Genomic DNA, 21,049 nt, shown 5'->3' on the forward strand with positions numbered 1-21,049 from the left:
GACAGCCCTGCCCCCACCATCCTAAGGTCTCAGGGTGGACCCTGCCCCCACCATCCTAGACCAGTAGCTGGTGGTTCCTGGATCCAGAAGCAGGACAGGACAGAATACAGAGACTACTTGGCTGGATAGTAGGGTCAGTTCAAGGACCTCACTCATCCTGGGATAAGAATATGTGCACATCTTAGTGACCACAAAGATTCAGGCATCAGGATCTCCTTCCCCCTCTGCCATCTGGTCTAGTCAGTGTCCCTGGCTGTTCATGCACCAGCACCACTCAAGGCTCTGAGCTCCCCTGTGGAAGGACCTGACTGCTACCACTCTGTCGTCCAGCCTCTGGCACACTAGGGTGAGCATACCACAGAAAAATCAGCTGGCTCAGGACTTGAGTTCCAAGATCACAAACACTTAGACCTATTCCCACACAGCCTTTGGACAAAAATATGCAGAGGAAGTTTGGGTGTCTGCGCCCCTGTAAACCCTTTGGATCCAGGCCACTTAGGAGGCCCTCCTCTGGGCTGGAATGACTTGAACCTCTTCTACTTGAAAACTGCTCTTTGTTAGAAACATTTTTACTTGACCCAGGGTATAAATATAGATACAGTAGATACGTAAATCAAGCCTTTATCGATAAATCATAAAGAAATTTATTTTTAAAACAATTGCTTAGTATACACATAATTTTACCATGTGTTAAAAATTAAAGCAAATTTGCATACTAGTGAAATGAATGAGGTTATATATGCATGTATGCGTATATATACATATTTATAAAGAGTTAAATCTTGGCTAAACATTTGATACGGCAGAACACAGAACGTCTTCAACGTTTTTTTCAGAATTGACTGGTATTTTGATTTTTTCTAATCCTCAGTGCTGAGACTGTCACTTCACATAAATACCCAGCAAAAAATGGCAGAAGTGTGTATATTTAGAACCATTTCAGAGATGGTTGGCGATTCCACCCTCATCACAACCCAAAAGCTGGTGAACAATATCTTATGAAGCTCAAGTCAGTCATTAAAACACGAATTTTTAAAATCAAACATTTTTAACATAATACAACCTAAAGATAAACTCATTTCATCTGTGCATGCTGAAGAACGGTGGCGGGAAAATATTTAAGGTCTTTGCTTTTCATAACCCAGCAGTTACGTTTCTACAAAAGCAGACCTCGTGAGTACGGTAAAACACTGCACATTGTGACACGCAAGAGCCTCAAAGCTGAATCAAAGAGCTTGGGGCTGTATCTTTTGGTGTTGTGTGGTGTGGCAGCATGCACAACGCAACACGCTCATGATGTGCGTTGAGAAGTTAGACTGTAGTGAAGTCCACAATGCCACACAAGGGAACGCTGCCAGAAACAGCTCGGACTCATTTAGTACTTTGCTTTTAACAATTTTTTTGTCATTATGCTTTCAGAAACCTCTTATTGTCAAATTTTTCATGACCCCCATATTCAGTCTATGAACCCCATACCAGATGGCAATCTTCAGCTTAAAAATCTAGACTCTGGTCTAGCTCCATCTGGGCCAGCAGTAGGGGGAAAGAGGACCCTTGATCGCAGGATAGATACACAGATGAACAGCTTTTCTAACTTCTAGGGACTCCACTGTCTCCCCACATACACTTCACACCCAGCTATCACACACACGCTGCAGCCATGCTTTCCCAGTGTTATCCCCGTACAAGGCTGACAGGACATGAAGCAGCAGGAGGGTCAGACTCTAGACTCGCCATAACAGAGCTGTCTGGATTATCTGCAGGATTCCAGCCCAGCTGGTAGCAATGGGGTGATTTGAGAGCAAGCAGAAGATTGGTTGGAAAGCAGAAGGATGCAAGTCCAGGGCCCTGCCAACAACCCTCATTCCTGTGCTCCCCAGTTCACGTGCTGTCATCTACCTGGTTGGGTCCCAGCTTCATCTCTCGTTGACAACTTGATCTAAGGAAATTTACTTTTGTGTGTCCAGTTCTGTCAACTATAAAATGAGGCTAATCATGGCAGCTAATGCACCGGGCTTTTGTGAGCAGTAAATAAGTTAAATATAAAGCGTTTGGTGTAGAGGCCAGCAAGGTGTTTCAGCAGGCAAAGGCGCTTGCTGCCAAGCTTGATGATCTGAGTTCAACCCCCGAGGGGAGAACCAGATTCCACAAGGGCCCCTCTGACACCCCTACATGTCTGTGTGCACACAAACCCTCCGTGAATAACTGTAACAATTTTTAAATGTTTTGTGTAGAGCTGGGCACATAATAAATACTATAGAATTAGCTACTCTTAGTATTCTCCAGGCACACAGAAGGGGTTTGTTATGTTCTGCCTCGGCTGATAAGATAACCTTGTCCCCTAACAAACTCATCAGAGAGTGAGGACGGGAAAGAAAGTCAGTAATGAACAGAAGAAAGCCCACTGGAGTGGGGGAGACCTACACCTACTGGAAGTCCGTTCAATTCTGTCCAACACTTGCCTGCCTCTCTGATTTGTGGTGAGTCCCACAGCACATAACAAAACTAAAAATCGCCCAATCCGCACTTCTCACCCGGCTCTCCTGAAGTCCCAGGTGAGCACCTGAAGGAACAAGGACAGCCCTCAGTGTCTCCGATGCCTCCCCCTCCCTGGGTTCTAGCACCAAAGTAACAGGCGTCCGCCTCCTAAGTGTGGCCAGTGCTGCCACCCTGGAGCCAGAGCAGCGATGGAGGGAGACGGTGGGCAGATCACAAGGGCCTGCGCTGAACTGGGATCTCCCAGTTCGTGCTTCTGGAGCCTGCCAGCGCATTAGCGCCTTGCCTGGCAAGCTAGGATTGCTCTTCCAACAGCTCAGTGGTGTTGCCAAGACTACCCAGAATTGCCACACTTGGCACTGGTTTCCTTATTTGCCATAGGATCTGGTGGAGGAGTGTCTGAATGGCTTGACTACGGCCAGCAGCCAGAGTTCTAATCCCTCACATGCCAAAATCATCTGTCAAAAGGTTGTCGTGCAGCTGAGCACTCTGGACTCTTACTCCCCACCCATAAAACAGGGGGAATTTGTTCCCGGGTAGTTATTTACTTTAACCAAATTGTTCTCTGGTATTCATCTGCAATGAAGAGGCTTAAGAGGTGCCAGGATAATTGTGGGTGGAGGAATAAAGAGAAAGACAGTAGTCATCACCTCAAGGTCAAGGTGAGCAGGCAGCCCTCTCCACCCCACCCCAGGGCCTGCTGAAGGGGGCAGTGTTATCTTTTTTCACGTGTAGAGCCATGGATCCATTTCAGAAGAGTCACTATTCTGTAGAGGAGGAGAAGAAAAGGGTGGGAGGAGGGAGGGAGAGAAGATGAGAAGGTGGGAGAGAGGGAGAGAGGGAAGGAGGGAGAGAGGGAGGGAGGGATGAAACTGTCACTCTGGGAATACTGCCTCCGAATAAAAATGTTTTTTTTCTCTCCTTGATACAATGTTGAAATAAAAACTCATCACTACTGAAACTATTTGACCAATGACTACTAAAAATGCATGCTGATACAGAGCAAGCTGGTGTTACAGCTAGAGCTTGATGAAGTAGCACATGCCTAAGAACGATTAATCCCCTTATTGCTAAGTGTCAGCTGGTGGCACTTATAATTTGTATTAATTATGGCCTCATACTTGAACTCACCCCAAACCTTTGTCTGATTCTTGAGTCTCTCCCACTGCTTATCTAGGACAGAATTTGATTCCCTAAGATGGCCTTTGTTAAGAGGTTTTATGGTCAAACAAGTTTGGGAAATGAAAATTGTGTAGTTCCTTGGAATTACAATAATGCCCATTAGCCCATTCAGCTATTAAGACACCCATAGAGGTTCATCAGGAAACAATCCTTTGACCTTTATTTAATCAGAGCTTCCCAAATAAACTTAGTCATGAGTCACATTAGTATTGGATATACTTGGGGAAGCACCAGTCAACACCCATCCCAAATAGATAAGACTGGCAGACTAAGGCCTGTTGTGGGATATTCAGTCTTACTGTGAATGCTGAGTTTGCATTTGTGTTAAATAAAATCAACTTTGGGTTAGGAGGCAGAGCCAGAAACTAGTTGACAGAAAGTAATCATAGAGAGTCAGAGGGAGTCTGGAACTGGAAGAGAGAGATGCACAGGAAGTAGTAGGGAGGGACTTTGAGTGTGGTGATTTTTTTTGGGGGGTGGGGGTGTTGGTGGAGCAGAAGGATGCTCTCTCTCTGAGATACCAGTAAAGAGAGAAGATCAACTAGTTGCTCCTCAACCTCTCTGAGCTAGCGGGTTTTCAACCCAGCCTCTGACTTCCAAGTCTTATTGATAAATAGAACAATAGAGATTTAGTTAAAAACTACATTTGGTGGTAGTGGCAGGAAACAGATCCAGTGGGACATAAAAGTCCCATTGGGCCACTGCCTGAGAAGTGGACCAGTAACTTTGGAGCCACAATTGCTGGCTGAAACAGCAGAAGATTCAGGTGCAGCCACTGTGTCAAAGGCAAAACAACATTTTGGCACCCAACATGGGCACCAAATATAGTCAGACTTTATTTGGATCACCAGCAACCAAATAATGGCACAGAGACTTCTTATTAAGTATAAAAGCTTGCCCTTAGCCTAGGCTTGTTCCCAACTAGCTCTTAAAACTTAAATTAACCTGTTCATATTCACCTATGTTCTGCCACATGGCTCATTACCTTTCCCTCACACTGTACATCCTACTTCCTCTGAGTCTTACTGGCAAATTCCATCTCTCTGATTCTTTCCCCAAGTTCCTCTCTCTCCCTGGAAGTCCTGCCTATCCTCTACCACCTAGTTATTGGCCATTCAGCTCTTTGTTAAGCCAATCAAAAGGTGCCTTAGGCAGGCAAGGAAGGACAGGGATACATCTTCACACAGTGTGATCAAATACCCCACAACAAATGCCAGGCAAGGGAATGAGGTCAACAACACTGACTGTGTCCCAGGAAAGAAAAGCTTGCTTCAACATAGGGCAGCAAGCTTACAGCCACCAAGGCCTGGGCTTGAAGAAGCAAGCAGAAAGACATGGGGTGTGAAAAATGGAATCAGTCTCTAAGGACCAGCTCTGTCCTTACTCACTTCTTCTCAGCAATACATCTTGCTGGGTCTTTCCAAAAGCTATTGGCATGCTGAGTTTTCTGGAACTCAACTGACTGCATCTCCTCCATCTTTTCCCTCGTACCTCAAAGGAGTGGGGAACACAAAAGTCTTGGGAGTAGAGAAGTCTGGGTTCAAGTCACAGCCTTGCTAGTCTCTGATTGTATGGCACATGGCAAGCAATTTTGCCCCCTGGATCTCGATTTTCCATGTACTGAATAGGAGTTGGCCTGGCATGCTCATAAGATTACAGCGGGTCTGTTAAAAGCAGCAGTAGAAAAGCTTTACACGGAGCAGGTGCTCAAAACATATGGCAGGCCTTGTGATCATAAGCTCAGTAAGAAACCTTCCTAGAAGCTGTCAGTTTTCAGGCCAAAGAGTAAAGAAGAGTTCTGAGAGGTGCTCAGCTTAGGGTCAAGGAACCTTGCAGTCTATGAGCCGCACATAGTGAGTTGGACATGGCAGGATGTGCCTATAATCCCAGCACTGGGAAGATGGAGACAGAGGAGTCAGGAGTTCAAAGTCAGCCTAGGCTACAAATTGTTCTAGAAAAGCCTGGAGCTACACAGCAGTGCCTGGATACCTAGATACCTATCTCAAGTTGAGAAAGAGAGGGGAGAGAGAGAGAGAGAGAGAGAGAGAGAGAGACATCATCAACTCTGATGATGTTTGCAGTAAGTTGCAAGGAATCATAGTGTCTATAGTGGGAGGAACATTCTTCCATGTCGAGCCAAGCCAACTTCCCACCACAGGTTTCACACATAGGGTGTGTAACCCATTGATCAAGGAAGATTTATTGAGCACTGCACACTTCTCAGAGGTAAGAGGATAATGTTTTAGTAAAAATAATTTTCCTTTTCGAATCTTCACTCCTGGAGCTGGACCTGTAACTTGTAGAATGCTTGCCTGAGTTGAATCCCATCACTGCCTAAAACCTTATGGTGCCACACATGTGACCTGTGACCCCAGCATTGGGGAGGTAGAGAGAAGGAAGATCCAGAGTTCTAGTCATCCTCAGATACATGATGATTTCCAGAGCAATCTAGGCTACATGACACTGTCACAAAAGGAAAGGAAAATCAAATCTTTATCTCTACCATGTATCTGTGGAAAAATATAAAAATGGTGGCTGGAGAAATGGCTCTGCAGTTAAGAGCACTTATTGCTCTTGCAGAGGACCCTTGTTCAGTTCCCAGCACCCACATGGCGGCTCACAGCCAACTGTGACTCCAGTGCCAGAGGATCCAATGCCTTCTTCATTTGGCCTCTAAGATCCCTGGACACACATGGTGCATTTACATATATGCAGGCAAAAGAAAACTGATACACAAAATAAAAATATTTTTTAAAGAATATAAAAATGGCTAGCATGGATAGAGTGCCTGCTGTGTACAAAGTCTTGCCTTGGGTTGTTTACAAGAATCATTTTTATTTTGCTGTGGATATTGGCCTATATAAATAAAATACTGATTGGCCAGTAGCCAGGCAGGAAGTATAGGCAGGACAAGCAGAGAGAAGAATTCTGGGAGGTGGAAGGCTGAGGCAGAGAGACGCTGCCAGCCACCGCCATGACAAGCGAGTTGTAAGGTACCAGTAAGCCACGAGCCACATGGCAACTTATAGACTAATAGAAATGGTATAATTTAAGGTAGAAAAACTAGATCACAAAAAGCCTGCCACAGCCATTAGGTTGGAAGCAATATAAGTCTCTGTGTGTTTACTCGGTTGGGTCTGAGCAGCTGCGGGACTGGCGGGTGAGAGAGCTTTGTCCTGACCAGCCAGGCAGGACTTGAGAAAACTTCAGCTACACTATTTATCATAAAACTCAGCAAGGTCAGAACCTCAATCTTATTTTACAGAAAAAGACATTAGGTTAACTAGCTTCCTAATTAGCTTCCTAACCCAACAGTTTGATCAAATTATCCAGTTCCGAGTCCAGATATAAATTCATGAAACCTTTTTATGTCCATGTGGGCTTCAGCAAGTCAAAAAGCATCATCTCTGGATGAAAAGCTCCCTTTGACATCTAAAGAATGCAGCCATAGAATGCGATGGCTAGATTTGTCTTGAAGCATCAGCCTGTGTTGATGAAAATGGTTTTAAACCTCATAAATGCCTCTGTGGTAACAAAGAAAGCCATCCATCATCATCAAGGTACACACACACACACACACACACACACACACACACACACACACACACACACACACCTCTGCTTCTCACCTCCGATGCCTGCATTAGTCTCCTGCTAGAGATCAGATCTCTCTGAAGTTGAAGGTGCCCACCTCCCTGTGAACAGATGAACCTCAGGTTTGATTTATGGCTCCTCAACACTCCAAAGATATGTTAGCCCCACATTCCAGAATTACAGAACACACCAGACGACCCCAGAAGGATTTAGCCAGCCTGCTTAGCAACATAGCAGAGTGGTTACACGTGTAGGATTTAAGGTCCAGCTCTGCCACTTCCCATCCGTCACGTTGCTGTCTCCTTAAGCCCCAGTGTAAAAAATGAGGGTAATTACCACCTGCCTCCTGTAGCACCTGTGAGGATTAAATGAGGTGACAGGCAAGAGGAATGTCCAGGGTGTTATTGATACCACCCACAAAGGTCAATCACTTCATCTGCTGTGTTCATTAACTGTCCGGACCACGGCACAACTTGAAGAGCCCCTTTTCAACATCTCCCTGGCCTGGTGAGTCCACAGGGCTTGCTTTATCAGGCGCTGTAGTGGCCAGTGAGGAGTACCAGGTGACTGAGGTCCCTTCAAGCACCCTCTACTCTGGTGTGGAGAACAGACGTGAGAAGTCATGTAGCACATGACACAAAGGGGTAGCAACATGCTGTGAGAGTGGAGACAGACGGCACTCGGCCCCGGGTCGGGGGGAGGGACACTTTCCAGGAGCCATGCTAGCAGCTCTCCAAGGATGTGGAAGTGACTGAGGGTAGAGAGCAGATTCCTGGTAAAAGGCATGGTGGCATAAAATTGTGCTTTGTACCAGGACGCAGCCCTCGCAGCTCATTTGTACGGGTTTTAAATGTCCCCACATAAGGAGGCTGGAGAGTTGGCTCAGCGGTTGAGTGCCAGGTTTAGTTCCAGCACCCACATCGACCGTCTGTAACTACAATTCCAGGCAATCCAATGCTTTCCTCTGGCCTCCATGGACACACACACACACACACACACACACACACACACACACACACACACAGAATACACCCACACAGAAACATGTGTACACATAAATAAAAATAAATACAACTTTGAAAGGGAAAACATCCTTACATAAGGCTATGTGGTTGTGTAGCTTAAATTCATATGGTTTCATCCATAATAAGAAAGAAAGAAAGAAAGAAAGAAAGAAAGAAAGAAAGAAAGAAAGAAAGAAAGAAAGAAAGAAAGAAAGAAAGAAAGAAAGAAGCACATCCAAGGCCTGGAGAAATGGCTCAGCAATTACACCACTTGCAGATGTTGCAGAGGACCCAGTTCAGTTCCCAACACTCCCAAGGGATCCAATACCCTCTTCTGGCCTGTACACATGTGGTACACATAAAGTCAGGCAGATACACACAGCTAGATAGACAAACAGACAGACAGACGGACAAACGGATGGATGGACAGATGGATGGATGACTAGATGGATGGTAGATAGATGACAGATAGATCTAAAACTAATCATCAAATAAGCCAAAGATTTAATGAGAATTTCCATTTTACAACAAAGTTCTCACAAGGGGGATGCAGCGGCTCCCACCTGTAATCCCAGCAATCAGGAGTCAGAGGCAGGAAGATTGCCTGCAAGTTTCGGGGTTCCTGGGCTCTGCAGTAATTTTGGGGTCAACCTGGGCTACATAGTAAGTTTTAGGCCAGCGAGGGTCGTATAAGCAAGATTCAGTCAAGATACAGACCCACGTACACACACAAATAAGCAAAAACAAACTTACCTTGCGCCCAGAAGGGTCTCTGTGCAGATCGGCAGCAGCACTGTCCCTCCAGCTAGAGGCCTTCACCTAGGAGGCAACTATGGTGAGTTGTTGCCCCCGGCAGACTCCACAGAGGTGGAACCATTGGCATCTCATGGAATCTCTGCGGAGCAGACCCGTAAGCTGTGGAGTGCTTAGAAACATCTCAGTCTCTTAGATACCACTTACAACAGTCAAAAATGCCAGTAGACATCACCCCTTTGTCGGGGAGGGGAATCACGTCCCCTGCAAACCACAGCTCTGCTCACTTGCAGAGCCGACTTTTTCTGCCCCAGGGATGGAGCTGTAACCGTTTAGCTGGGACATGCTTCTAAGTGTATCAGGTGCTCAACCATGGCTTCCCAGGAGAAGCAGCGCTCCTCCAGCCTGCCATGCAGCTGACTAGCTTGCCCTTAGCCAGTGTGTATGTTGGAAGGGCCTGTATGGGATATAGACAAAAAAAAAAAACATACAAAATACACAAAAATGTGTTTTTAGAACTGAGTCTTCTCTGCCATCCCAATGTTACCACAAGGTGTCCCCATGTGTGACCTTTGTCAACAGAGGGAGAATGCACTTTGGTTAAGTGCTGAGTGGGCAGAGAGAAGGAGTGGCCTAAATTCCAACAGATGAGATTTCTCATAACTGGCTGACAGGAATGCTGCCGAGCTTCAGCCAAACAGGGATGCAGAGATCTACTTCAAATTGCCTGCAGCCTGACATCCACACCCTCACGAACAGCAGTAGGTTGGAAAAGTGCACAGAGGGTACCACACTGCTTTCAGACCCTCTGGGGAAACAGTTCCAGTTTCCTAGCCCATGTCCCGATGTGTCACCAGCACCATGGATGTTTGCTCTGGCCTGAGGCCTGCATCCTGGCAGGAGAGAGAAGGGAAAAACCCAAAATCTACAAACACTAGGGAGGAGTGAACCAGTGAGTCACCAGTTCCTAGAACAGAAAGGAGCTCTTTGGAGCACCCTCACCCTGGGTGAGGTGAGGGGGAGCTGGCAGACAGAGGGACTCACAGACAGAAATCGGTCCCTCGTGTCATTACAAGAGGATACACCACTCCCCAGATAGGAAGAGAGGTGGGGCACAAAGGGATTTGTGACCACTGCCCAGTGGCTCCAAGCCTCTGATGAGAGTTCATCATCAAGTTATCCATATCTCCCAGTCACTATAAGCTCCCCTACTGCAAAAGCACGCCTTGGGACTACCTACTCAAAGAACAAAAGTCTGGTCAAGTACATGTAAGCAAGCTGAAGCCCAGCAGTCTAAGAGCCCTTGGGAAGTCAGCACAGAATGGCAACTGTGTAAGCGTTGAAGAAAGGGAACAGAAGGAACACTGGAGTCCCGCAGGTCCCTGGGGAGTGCTGTCAGCCTGGATTAGAAATAGGCAGGACTAGGCTGAGACTACACAGCCAGTCATGGCGTTTACTCCCTTGGTCTTGGGTCAGCTGCCATGGCTGTTCTCCTGGGACAACGACACCTCTAAGAAATAGCCTTATCTGTCATGCACTCTTCCTGGGCTTCCTATGCCACCCTTGGAGGGCTACCTAGAAAGTGGGGCTTTTCTGTAAACACCCTCAAGGTGAGCAAGGGCAGGGGGCATAGACTCGAGTCCAGAGAGGAGCAGCAATGGGCAGAGGTCACTCTCTCAGTACGAGACTCACGGTGGACAGTAGCCCAAGGGGGGCTACACCTGCTCTGAGTTTTTCTTGTAGCCACTTTAAGAGTCCCTTAACGTCTCTAGAGCATTCTAGAAAACCTGGACCACTTTGTGACTTGGCTGACTGTCCTCCTCACCCTGACTCTAAATGTCAGGCTCTGTATACCTCCTTTTTCCTTCTTTCTGGATGAATCACCAGTCACTATGGCCTTCAAAACTACCTTTGTCGTCCCAATGTCAATGATGCCCAAATGAGTCTCTCCGGTCTGGTGGTCCTCCCTCAGAGCACACATCTACAACTAGACACCTCCGATCTCCCTGTCTCGTGAGCAGCTCTAGCCTGTCTGTCCAGGCGCTCTCTCCCGTACCCATCCCCCATCCCACCCACCCCCACCCCTGCCTCACCAAAGAGCATTACCTGATGGTCACTGCTCTCTGATCCCATTATCAGTCCTGTCCAAAATCAGAGAGGGTTATATCTCACTGCTGCTTACCAACTCATCACTGGAATTTCTCCCAGTGTCTGACATAATAAACACTGTATGAGCATCAGCTGTGACTTATGGGTATCAACCTTGTCCAGGGTGAAGCAGCCATCATCCTTCTGGCATGTTCCCACAGTGCCAGCCCTCTGTCCTAGGTCAGACCCTGGGGTGTCTTACCTGTCTCCTGTCCTTTCCACAGAGGGACACCAGCCAGAAAAGTAACATTCCTGACTCAAAACAAGGTATGAGACACGAATGCCCACCTTTCTAGAAGGTCGCTGGAGTGGAGCTGAAAGCTGGTTCTCTTCAGCCCTTGGTTGCAGGTTTTCTTTATTTAACTGCCATTTGCTATCCCTGAGATAGTCTCTACTTCAGCCTAAGGAGGAAACATCAGTCCCCTGGCCTAGCGTCACCAAGTGTCTCTGTCTATAGTCTGTGTGTGCTCTAAGTGCCCCGGCAGCCGGGCATGGCCAGATGGAGCCATTGCCATCTCAGGGACAGTGTGGGGAAGTGGAAGCCTGGACTCAGGACACCCAAAGAGCCTAAGTAAGTTGTTCCGCCCCTCAATTTTAAAAGAAGGGTGAAGATTTGGGGATCCCTGCTCCTAAGTCCCTTCCAGTGTGCACATAGGAAGGGGAGTGCTGGACATCTGGGCTGAAGAGTGCCAGCAGGTTTTCTTCACCACAGGACTTCTCTGGGCCTCCAGGATGTTCTCCTAAGAGAGAAGCTTTTCCAGTCAAGGAATCCTTCACCACAGAGTGTGCCAACACACTGTGCTCATGGTGGCCCTTTGAACTCGGGGAACCTGCAGCCCTGAGGTTTTAGCAGTTTCCTGACCATCTCTGTGCACCTTTGCCGGACGCTCAGACTGTCAGATGCCATGGGGACCAGCACCCTGTGAAGGAACACTCCGTTTCCAAGACCTTCCTAGTTCCCACACATGAAGCAGCAGAAGAAAATGGATGTCTGTGCGGCCCAGCCTTCCAGCCTTCCTCCAAGCAACTGAGGCAGCACGAGCCCTCCCCAGAGGGCTCCCAGGATAAATCAGCCAGTGCCTGCCCCTTTGGTTACACTCAGGGATGGCGAGTCAATGCCTTGGTTCAGAGCTGGAGCTCTGTAGTTGCCCCACAGAGCCCAAAGGGAGAGACAAAAGCAGAGAGCCCAGAGAGGGTACAGATGGGCCCCTGGGGAGAGGGGCACAGAGAATACTCGAAGAGCTGGTGTAAGTCACAATGCTCTTTATTGACAGCAGAATAGATGGGCCTGGGACTGTGTATATATTATATATCCATCACTTCCACCAAGGGAGGGGATACTGTGAGGGAAGCAGAAGATGGCAGCTGAGGTCACACCAGGACAATCATCGGCACAGACTGGCACCAGGGAGACGAACACTTGTAATCTTCACATGGGCTCCACCAGGGATCTGATGGAAGAGCCAAAGGCTGCCAGCCTTCCAGCCCCAGGAAACTGCCCTCTTGAGAAGAGAGTAGACTGCTGGGGGTGATGCTGATTTGTGGGGGGAGCAGACGAAGAGAGATACTCTGGTGTGGCCAGGATGCTGGCAAGCTCTTTATTTGGAGTAGAGCCTGGAGGACTGAGAGCAATTGACACTGCTACCTCCATTGTTGCTTGAGCTGACGCCTCTACCACAGACTCCAAGACGACCCCTGGAGCCACGGCCAAACCTGCTGCCACCACTAAAGCCACTGCCACCAAACCCGTTGCCAAATCTACTGCCATTGCTGCTTGTCAGGCGAATGTCACTTCCTGTGCCATGTCCAGCACCAAAGCCACTTGACAAAGTCAAGGCGCTGCTGCTGCTGTTGTTGACCACAGCTGTGGGGAAGACAGGACCGCAGTCAGCACCCTGGCATCCACTTCACTGAATTACAAATAACCAGACCCAGGAAGATCGGCAGTTGCTGTGGGATGGTCTGTATGTCAAATGTGTTGCTGATTGGTCAATAAATAAATCACTGATTGGCCAGTGGCCAGGCAGGAAGTATAGGTGGGACTAACAGAGGAAAATTGAGAGAACAGAAAGCTGGGTGGGAGAGACATTGCCAGCCGCCATGAGGACAAGCAGCATGTAAAGATGCTGGTAAGCCACGAGCCATGTGGCAAGGTATAGATTAATGGAAATGGATTAATTTAAGCTGTAAGAACAGTTAGCAAGAAGCCTGCCACGGCCATACAGTTTGTAACCAATATAAGTCTCTGTGTTTACTTGATCGGGTTTGAGCAGCTTGGGACTGGCAGGTGAGAGAGATTTGTCCTGACTGTGGGCCAGGCAGGAAAACTTAAGCTACAGGCAGTGATCACGACAGCTGTGCACTTGACATTAACCAAGAGACGTTCTAGTGCCATCAACTATTAACTCCACGCAGCAAGTCAATTCAAATAACAAAATGGTTCCTTCTACATGACATCAACTCTACTGTTTGCTTGCTTGTGCATTTGTTTTTGAGACAGGATCTCACTATGTAGCCCTGGCTGGCCTTGAACTCAGAGAAGTCCCCCTGTCTCTGCCTCCCAAGTGCTGGGCTTGAAGGTACCCATCAGCATACCCTGTCATCAACCCTATTCTTCCTCTGTGCTGCTCGAGCTTGGACCCAGGGCTTCGCCCATGCTTGGAAAGAGTTCTACCACTGAGCCACAGCCACAGCCCAATATGGTCAATCCTTGGTGACACCCTGTGAAGGTTACACAGTGTCTGAATTTTTCCCCACTGGCCATTTGAAAGTGCCCTGAGGGCTACAAGATGTCTCAGGAAGAAAAGGGGCTTCCTGGCAAGCCTGATGACCTGAGACTCCACGTGACATGGCATGGAAGACATGACTCCCACAAGCTGTTCTCTGACTTTTACTTAGCCATGTGCACACACACAGAGACACACATACAATACATAAACACTAAAAAAAAAAATCATAAATATGTATGAGAGGATCCGAGCCCAGGACAATGAGAAAAGCCAATCCACTGCCACTCCATTCCCAGAATGTCCCTGTAACTTCCATAGGAACTGTGCTGGATAGATTTATTATCAACTGGACACAAGCTAGAGTCATCGGAGGAGAGAACCTCAATTGAGGGGAAAGCCTCCATGAGATCAGGCTGCAGGCAAGCCTGTAGGGCATGCTCTTAATTAGTGACTTATGAAGGAGAGACCAGCCCATTGTGGGTGGTACCATCCCTGGGTTAGTGGTCCTGGTTCTATAAGAAAGCAAGTTGAACAAGTCATAAGTAGCAAGCCAGTAAGCAGCACCCCTCCATGGCCTCTGCATCAGCTCCTGTCTCCTGGTTCCTGCCCTGCTTGAGTTCCTGCCCTGACTTCCTTCAATGCTGGACTATGATGTGGAAGTATGAGCCAAATAAACCCCTCCCTCCTCAACTTGCTTTGGTCATGGTGTTCCATCACAGCAACAGTGACCCTAACAAAGACAGGAACTTGTCTAAATTAGTTGCGACTTCGTGTATTAGTACAAATATTTGAGAAGCAGCCTTCATCATGAAGACTTGGGCTACTTACAGATGCTGACAGTACTCTGGTACCCTCCGGACATCCTGTTTGAGAAAGCAAGAAAGATGGATCCATCACACGGTAGGTCCACAATGAGGCCATGGGTCAAGGTGATAGCTAGTTGCTATAACTGAACTCAAGAACCTGGGAGGCTTCATCCACATGGCTGCACACTGTAACAAGAAAGCTGTACACACCGGCTGCATGGACAGCTAGGTTACCATGGAGGGAGCAGACCGGGAAAGACACAGGCCAAGGGAAGAAGTCTTTGTGGAAGGACTCCGTTGTCACTCACTTGGTTACTTGTGTGGTCCTCAGACTATGACATAGGTCAGGAAGACGAGACGGAGCTCACCTGTACTCGGCACCCTCCAGCAGCTGGCGGTAGGCAGCGATCTCCATATCCAGGTTTAGCGTGACATCCAACAGTTCATTGTAGTCTCTCCGCAGCCCAGCCAGGTCATCTTTGCCCTTCTTCAGGGCAGCCTGTGAGTCTCGAAGCTTGGTATTGGCATCCCTGATGGCAGTCTCACCACACTGCTTAGCTCTTGTGAGGGAATTATTCAGCTTTTCGTTCTGAAATTGGAGGGGAGCGGGTAGAATGAGCCCAATAGGATGGCCCCAGGCTCTCTGCAACTGAGAATGGACTATCCCATCTTAAAGTTGGGGAAGGACACCCTTCCCCTAATTATCTTTATCTTCTCTATCCGTGGAGACATTTTCTCACTGTTAGCTAGACTTCCCCGAGGGCCATATGTCTTCAAAAGCCCCTTCTTCGTTATGAGTCCTGAGGTGCCCCACCCCCAGCAACAGTAAGCCCAGGCAATAGCATCCCAGTCATTCCACCTGCTCCTTGGCGTTCTCCACCTCTGCCTGCAACCTCTGGATAATCCTGTTAATGTCCGTCATCTGGCACTTGATGCTCCTCAGGTCATTTGCATGTCTGCCAGCTGTGGTCTGGAGCTCCCCCAACTAGACAGCAGAAGAGAAGAAGGAATACTAAATGCAACTGTGCCTCATCAGCTTCTATACCCCGCACCACTCACCAAACTTTGAGATGCCAAGAAGCATTTATTAAAATAATATTCAATATTGTTTCAATGAACCAAGGAGAGGCATCTCCAAGGCAGCAAGGAAGAAGACATCTGGGCTATTGTACTAGAAGATTCTTCCATCTTGTAGGCCCTGAGCAAGGTAGAAATGGTCCCATAGAGCCTGGAAGATGATAGTATAAAACATTGTACAACAAACAACCATCAAATGGATGACTCCAGAAAGCAGACAAATATGGATTCATCCAGGGACCCCCCTCCACAGCTGTCTCACAAGGCAATAGCTTCCCTGACACCCACCTTGGTCTGGTACAGCAACTCAGCCTCCACCTTGTCCCTCTGAACTATCTCTTCAAACTGGGTACGGATCCCAGAAATGATGCTGTGCAAGTCCAAGCTGCGGTTGTTGTTCATGGAAAGGACCACAGATGTGTCATTGACATGGTCCTGCGACTGGGATGCTTCCTGCCAACACAGAAGGGGCTCACTCACTTTCAGGACCACTGGAACAACGATCCCATTCACTGACCCTTAGCTCTGAATATGCATATGACCCAGCTGCCCCAGATGTTCAGAGAGCTCCATGTCTGCAGCCCTCCCTGCTGAGCTGCTACAAGGGGCTTCGTCTCTAGGTTCATCCAGACAGTCTCCCAGGGCCTGGGTACCAAAAATACCAGACTCACATCTGAAAGCATCACCTCCCTCCCTCTCTCCTGCATTCTCACCTCAAAGAGATCCCTCAGAAAGTTGCTTTCTTTTATCAGAGTATACACATTGGCCTGAAGCTTCGTCTTGGCCTGGTGGGCAGAGTCCACATTCTGAGAAAAACAGGTACACAAAGGCCTGATTACTCCAAGGAACAAAAAGCAAACTGCAACTGCAACAGTTGAGCTTGGAGGCGGTGGGGGGACCTAGCTATGCCAACTCAGAGGTTCTCATTCAAATGCAGGCTCCGCGTGAAAGTTGCTTCACAGCTCTCGAGAATGGGGTAAGTGCAGCCCTCCAAAGCTCAAGACCTTCAAAAGAAGCACCCGGGTGCTTCTGTCTACGCCAGTGGTTTGAACCCAGCAGTAAAGCAGAATGTGCCTTCCAGCCAGGACCCTGTGTGACACGCCCCAGGGAGTTCTCACTAGTCCCTACCTCCTTCAGAGTCACAAAGTCCTTCTCAGCAGCCTTTCGTTTGTTGATTTCACCCTGGTGTCTGCGAACATAAAAGTGAACTTGCTAGATTTGTTTTGTCTGGGATGGTTTGGTTTGGTTTATTTTTGAGGGGGGTGCAGGGGATATATAATACATGGAAGAAGGAGCTTGTATGCCACAGCACAAATGTGGAGGTCAGAAGGCAACCTTGACCCATCTTTTCTTTACCTTACACGACGTAGGGTCTCTCTTTGTGTGCAAGCTGACCGTAAGTGTCTAGGGATTCACCTGTTTCCCTCCACCATAGATCCCTGGTGTTACAGGCACGCATCACTGGCTTTCATGTGGCTCCTGGGGATCCAAGCTCAAGTCCTCGTGTTCATATTACAAATGCTTTACTCACTGAGCCATCTCCTCAGACCCTCATCTCCTCAGCCCCTCACCTCCTTAGACCCTCACCTCCTCAGACCCTCACCTCCTCAGACCCTCACCTCCTCAGACCCTCATCTCCTCAGACCCTCATCTCCTCAGACCCTCACCTCCTCAGACCCTCACCTCCTCAGACCCTCACCTCCTCAGACCCTCATCTCCTCAGACCCTCATCTCCTCAGACCCTCATCTCCTCAGACCCTCATCTCCTCAGACCCTCACCTCCTCAGACCCTCACCTCCTCAGACCCTCACCTCCTCAGACCCTCACCTCCTCAGACCCTCACCTCCTCAGACCCTCATCTCCTCAAACCCTCACCTCCTCAGACCCTCATCTCCTCAGACCCTCATCTCCTCAGACCCTCACCTCCTCAGACCCTCACCTCCTCAGACCCTCATCTCCTCAGACCCTCATCTCCTCAGACCCTCATCTCCTCAGACCCTCACCTCCTCAGACCCTCACCTCCTCAGACCCTCATCTCCTCAGACCCTCATCTCCTCAAACCCTCCTCTCCTCAGCCCCTGGGCTTAGCTCTGTGATAGTCATAAACTCCACTGCTCTCTGTCCCCATCCAGCCTGACCTTCCCGGTGAGTGCCTCCAATTCACTGCTTCTGTGCTAGTGAGGGGACCCAGTCACACCCGTCTGCCCAGAAAAACTGCCTTGGTTTTAGCGCTGAAAGTCCTGCATTCCAGGAAACTGCCCACCCCCCCACCCCCCCCCCCCCAGTCCAGGGCAAGCCTCCAGAGCTACAAGTTACCATCCCACAAGCTGCCTCAGAATCTTTCACATCCTAGAACCAGGATCTTCCTCAGCCATGAGGAAGTGCTTCAGCTCTAATAAACCCATCTCTCTTGCAACAAGTTCTCTGTGTAGACTATATCTGTGCTTGGAGAAGGAAAGGGGAGGGGACCTGATGAACCTACTGTCCGCATGGAAGTAAGAGAAGGGAAACGCGTTAGGTAACACCACTGCACAGTAGTCGGGACTCAGGCCATACCGAGACTCTGGGAGGAGTGGCCTATGACAGCTACTCTCTCCCACTTGTCACTCACTTCTTTGTGTAGTCTGCCACTGTGCTCTGCACGTCCCTCAGCGCTGAATCCAGGTGGCCTCTCTCCAAAGCGATGTCATCCAAGTCACCGCGCAGAGAGCTGATGAAACTCTCAAAATGAGAGTCGAGGCTGCTGGTGCTAGTGATGGAGCTGGGACCCTGCTGCTGGAGTAGCTCCCATGCGGTCTCCAGGGCCTTGTTATGTCGTTCCAAGAAACGTGCCTACAGGACAATGAGGCAGCAGCATCAGGCAACACTGCAGAGCCATGGAGGGCCTTCGTTAGTCAGTGGAGGTCGGCCTGGGCATCTAGCTCGTGGTCTGTCTGCGCAAAGGCAGATGTGAAGTTGGGCTCTTCCTGTAGCTGCACGAACTGTGGCCAGGCAGTTCATGAACCAGGGCACCGAAGGTAAAGCATCGCTTGAAAGATCGTAGAGGAAGAGTCCCCACACACAAGATACAGATCCGTAAAGGGAACCCCTGGATATTCTAGGCACTTTGACGTGATCCTGACTCCCCAAAATACAGTGCACACTGCAAAATCACTCTGCAGCAGTGGGTTTTTGTTTTTGTTTTTGGGTTTGGGTTTTTTGGGAATTTTTGTTTGTTTGTTTGTTTTTTGGTTTTTGGGGTTTTTTTTTTTTTTGGTTTTTTGAGACAAAGAATGGGTTTCTCTGTGTAGCTTTGGAGCCTATCCTGGAACTCACTCTGTAGATCAGGCTGGCCTCGAACTCACAGAGATTCACCTGCCTCTGCCTCCTGAGTGCTGGGATTAAAGGCATGTGCCACCATCACCCGGCAGGTTTGGTTTTTTCTTTTTAAATCACAGAATCCATGGCCACTGAAGCCCTCCAGGCCATGAGCCATTGAGAACTGCCCCTAGGTGGCATGTCCATTGGCACAACATCACTTCCCTTCAGCTTAGAGGGGAAACAGCCCCAAGTAAGCTATACCAGGTTAGAGTGAGTCGCAACGTGGGCCAGAACCTTCTGTACTAGGTTGAGTAGAGGTGCAAAGGGCACCAGCTTCCCACAGCCCCTGGAACTAGGGCTCAACTTAGAACTCTCTAACTCCTCGTGGACACCAGCCCCGTTTGCTAGCGCAGCAGGACAGAGGGAAAAGCCTCAAAGGGCAGCTGACATCCCCAATGCTTTGTTTCTAAGTCAGACCCTTTGTGGCCAATGATGCCCTGGGCTCCAGCTCTGCAGGCCCAGACCTACGTAAGGCTCCAGGTGGGAGAGTTGAGCAGAGGTTCGGACAAGCAGCATGTGGTGATGTTTGGGTCTTTCCACACATGTGCTCGTCCTACCTGACTGAAGCGGCGAGAGCATCAGCCCTGAATATCGTTCCAGATCCCATAGCTCTGCCTAGAAACCCCCTCACCCTCTAGACACATGTAAACAGTGTCTAAATGTCAGATTCAAAGTCTCTTGTGTAGGAATGGGAGTCAGAGTTTCATTACCTTGTCAAGGAAGGAGGCGAGCCTGTCATTGAGGGCCTTGATCACTTCGTACTCTTTGACCTTCATTTGCACAGCCTGGGGGTCAGTCTCCACATTGAGGGGCTGCAGGAGGCTCTTGTTGATGGTCACTTCCTGGATTCCCCCAGGGCCAGCGATTCTAGGCCTCGAAAAGACACCAGCCAGTCCAAAGACACCAGGTCTCCCAATGCCACCTCCCATTCCTCTGCCACCACCAAAGCCATTCCCAGAGCCAATGCCATAGCTTTCTGGAACTCCACCAAAGCCACCAATTTGGGAGCCACCAGCTGCCACACTAATAGAGAGATTCCTGTTGCCACTCAGGCCGTAGAGGCTTCTACTGCCAAAGGCAGGTGCTCCGCTCCGGATCCCATAAGCCCTTACACTAGCTGCCCCAGGGCGAGCTGTATAGTTCTTCTTCGTGCTGCCAAACTCCATTGCTGACCAGCTAGAGAAGCCCTGGCTCCCCACACCTGGTGTCTTATAGACTTGTCTGCTCATGGTGAGGAGCCCGGTGACAGAAAAGCGGGTGAAGCAAGCAGAAACAGTAAAAGTTGGCAGAAGAGCACAGAGGAATAAAAGCCCGGGGAGAATGAATCCCTTTATATGCATTTGACCAGGCTGCAGGGCTCAAGGGAAGGACAGATAATTAATCCCCAAAGCTTGCCGGCTTTACCAAAAGGCAGTAAGTTTGTTCTGAGCCACAAAGCATACCTTAAAGATAAGCTGAGTGCCCAAGTGGCAGGCTTGCCCTGCAGGGAGCTCGGCAGTGCTCCGCCCCCAAACACAGTACTTCTCAGTTTAATGACGCAGGAGCCAAGAGGCACTTGACTTGTGACTAGGGAATCAGCTTTGGTCTGTCTACCCACCAAAATAGAACTCAGCTCTGGAAAGGTGATGTGAAAGAGTAGTGAGTGACCTGGCTTCCTGAGTAAGGGAGATGGCAGAGTCCACTCACAAGCCTGGAGAATGATGTCCACAAATAGTGACACAGTTTGCTCCAGCTAGAACTTGATTATTATATGTCCACGGTATGCCCGGCTTTGTGCTGAACTTGGAGACAAAATACTGTCACTTCCCTTTCCTACAGTCAAAGCCAGGAACCAGCATCATCGGCTCCCTGGGCTCTCCCTCCCTCCCAGCCTCAATGCAGGAGGCAGTAGCTGTGTGGC

General features: G+C 48.8%; 1 protein-coding gene across 1 annotated transcript; it reads right to left on the reverse strand.

Moving 5' to 3' along the window:
- Positions 1–12,472: 12,472 nt before the first annotated feature.
- Positions 12,473–20,378, reverse strand: LOC128116193 (keratin, type II cytoskeletal 3-like). The gene is made up of 9 exons (XM_052747391.1): positions 19,860–20,378; positions 18,401–18,621; positions 16,918–16,978; positions 16,503–16,595; positions 16,078–16,242; positions 15,572–15,697; positions 15,081–15,301; positions 14,735–14,769; positions 12,473–13,041 (listed from the first exon to the last, which is right to left on the reverse strand). Exons 1-9 carry the CDS (start codon positions 20,376–20,378, stop codon positions 12,776–12,778), a joined length of 1,707 nt encoding a protein of 568 aa, XP_052603351.1. The 3' UTR covers positions 12,473–12,775.
- Positions 20,379–21,049: the final 671 nt, after the last annotated feature.

Source organism: Peromyscus californicus, unplaced genomic scaffold, assembly GCF_007827085.1.
Source record: "Peromyscus californicus insignis strain IS unplaced genomic scaffold, ASM782708v3 Scaffold_20__1_contigs__length_68692818, whole genome shotgun sequence".
Taxonomy (NCBI): domain Eukaryota; kingdom Metazoa; phylum Chordata; class Mammalia; order Rodentia; family Cricetidae; genus Peromyscus; species Peromyscus californicus.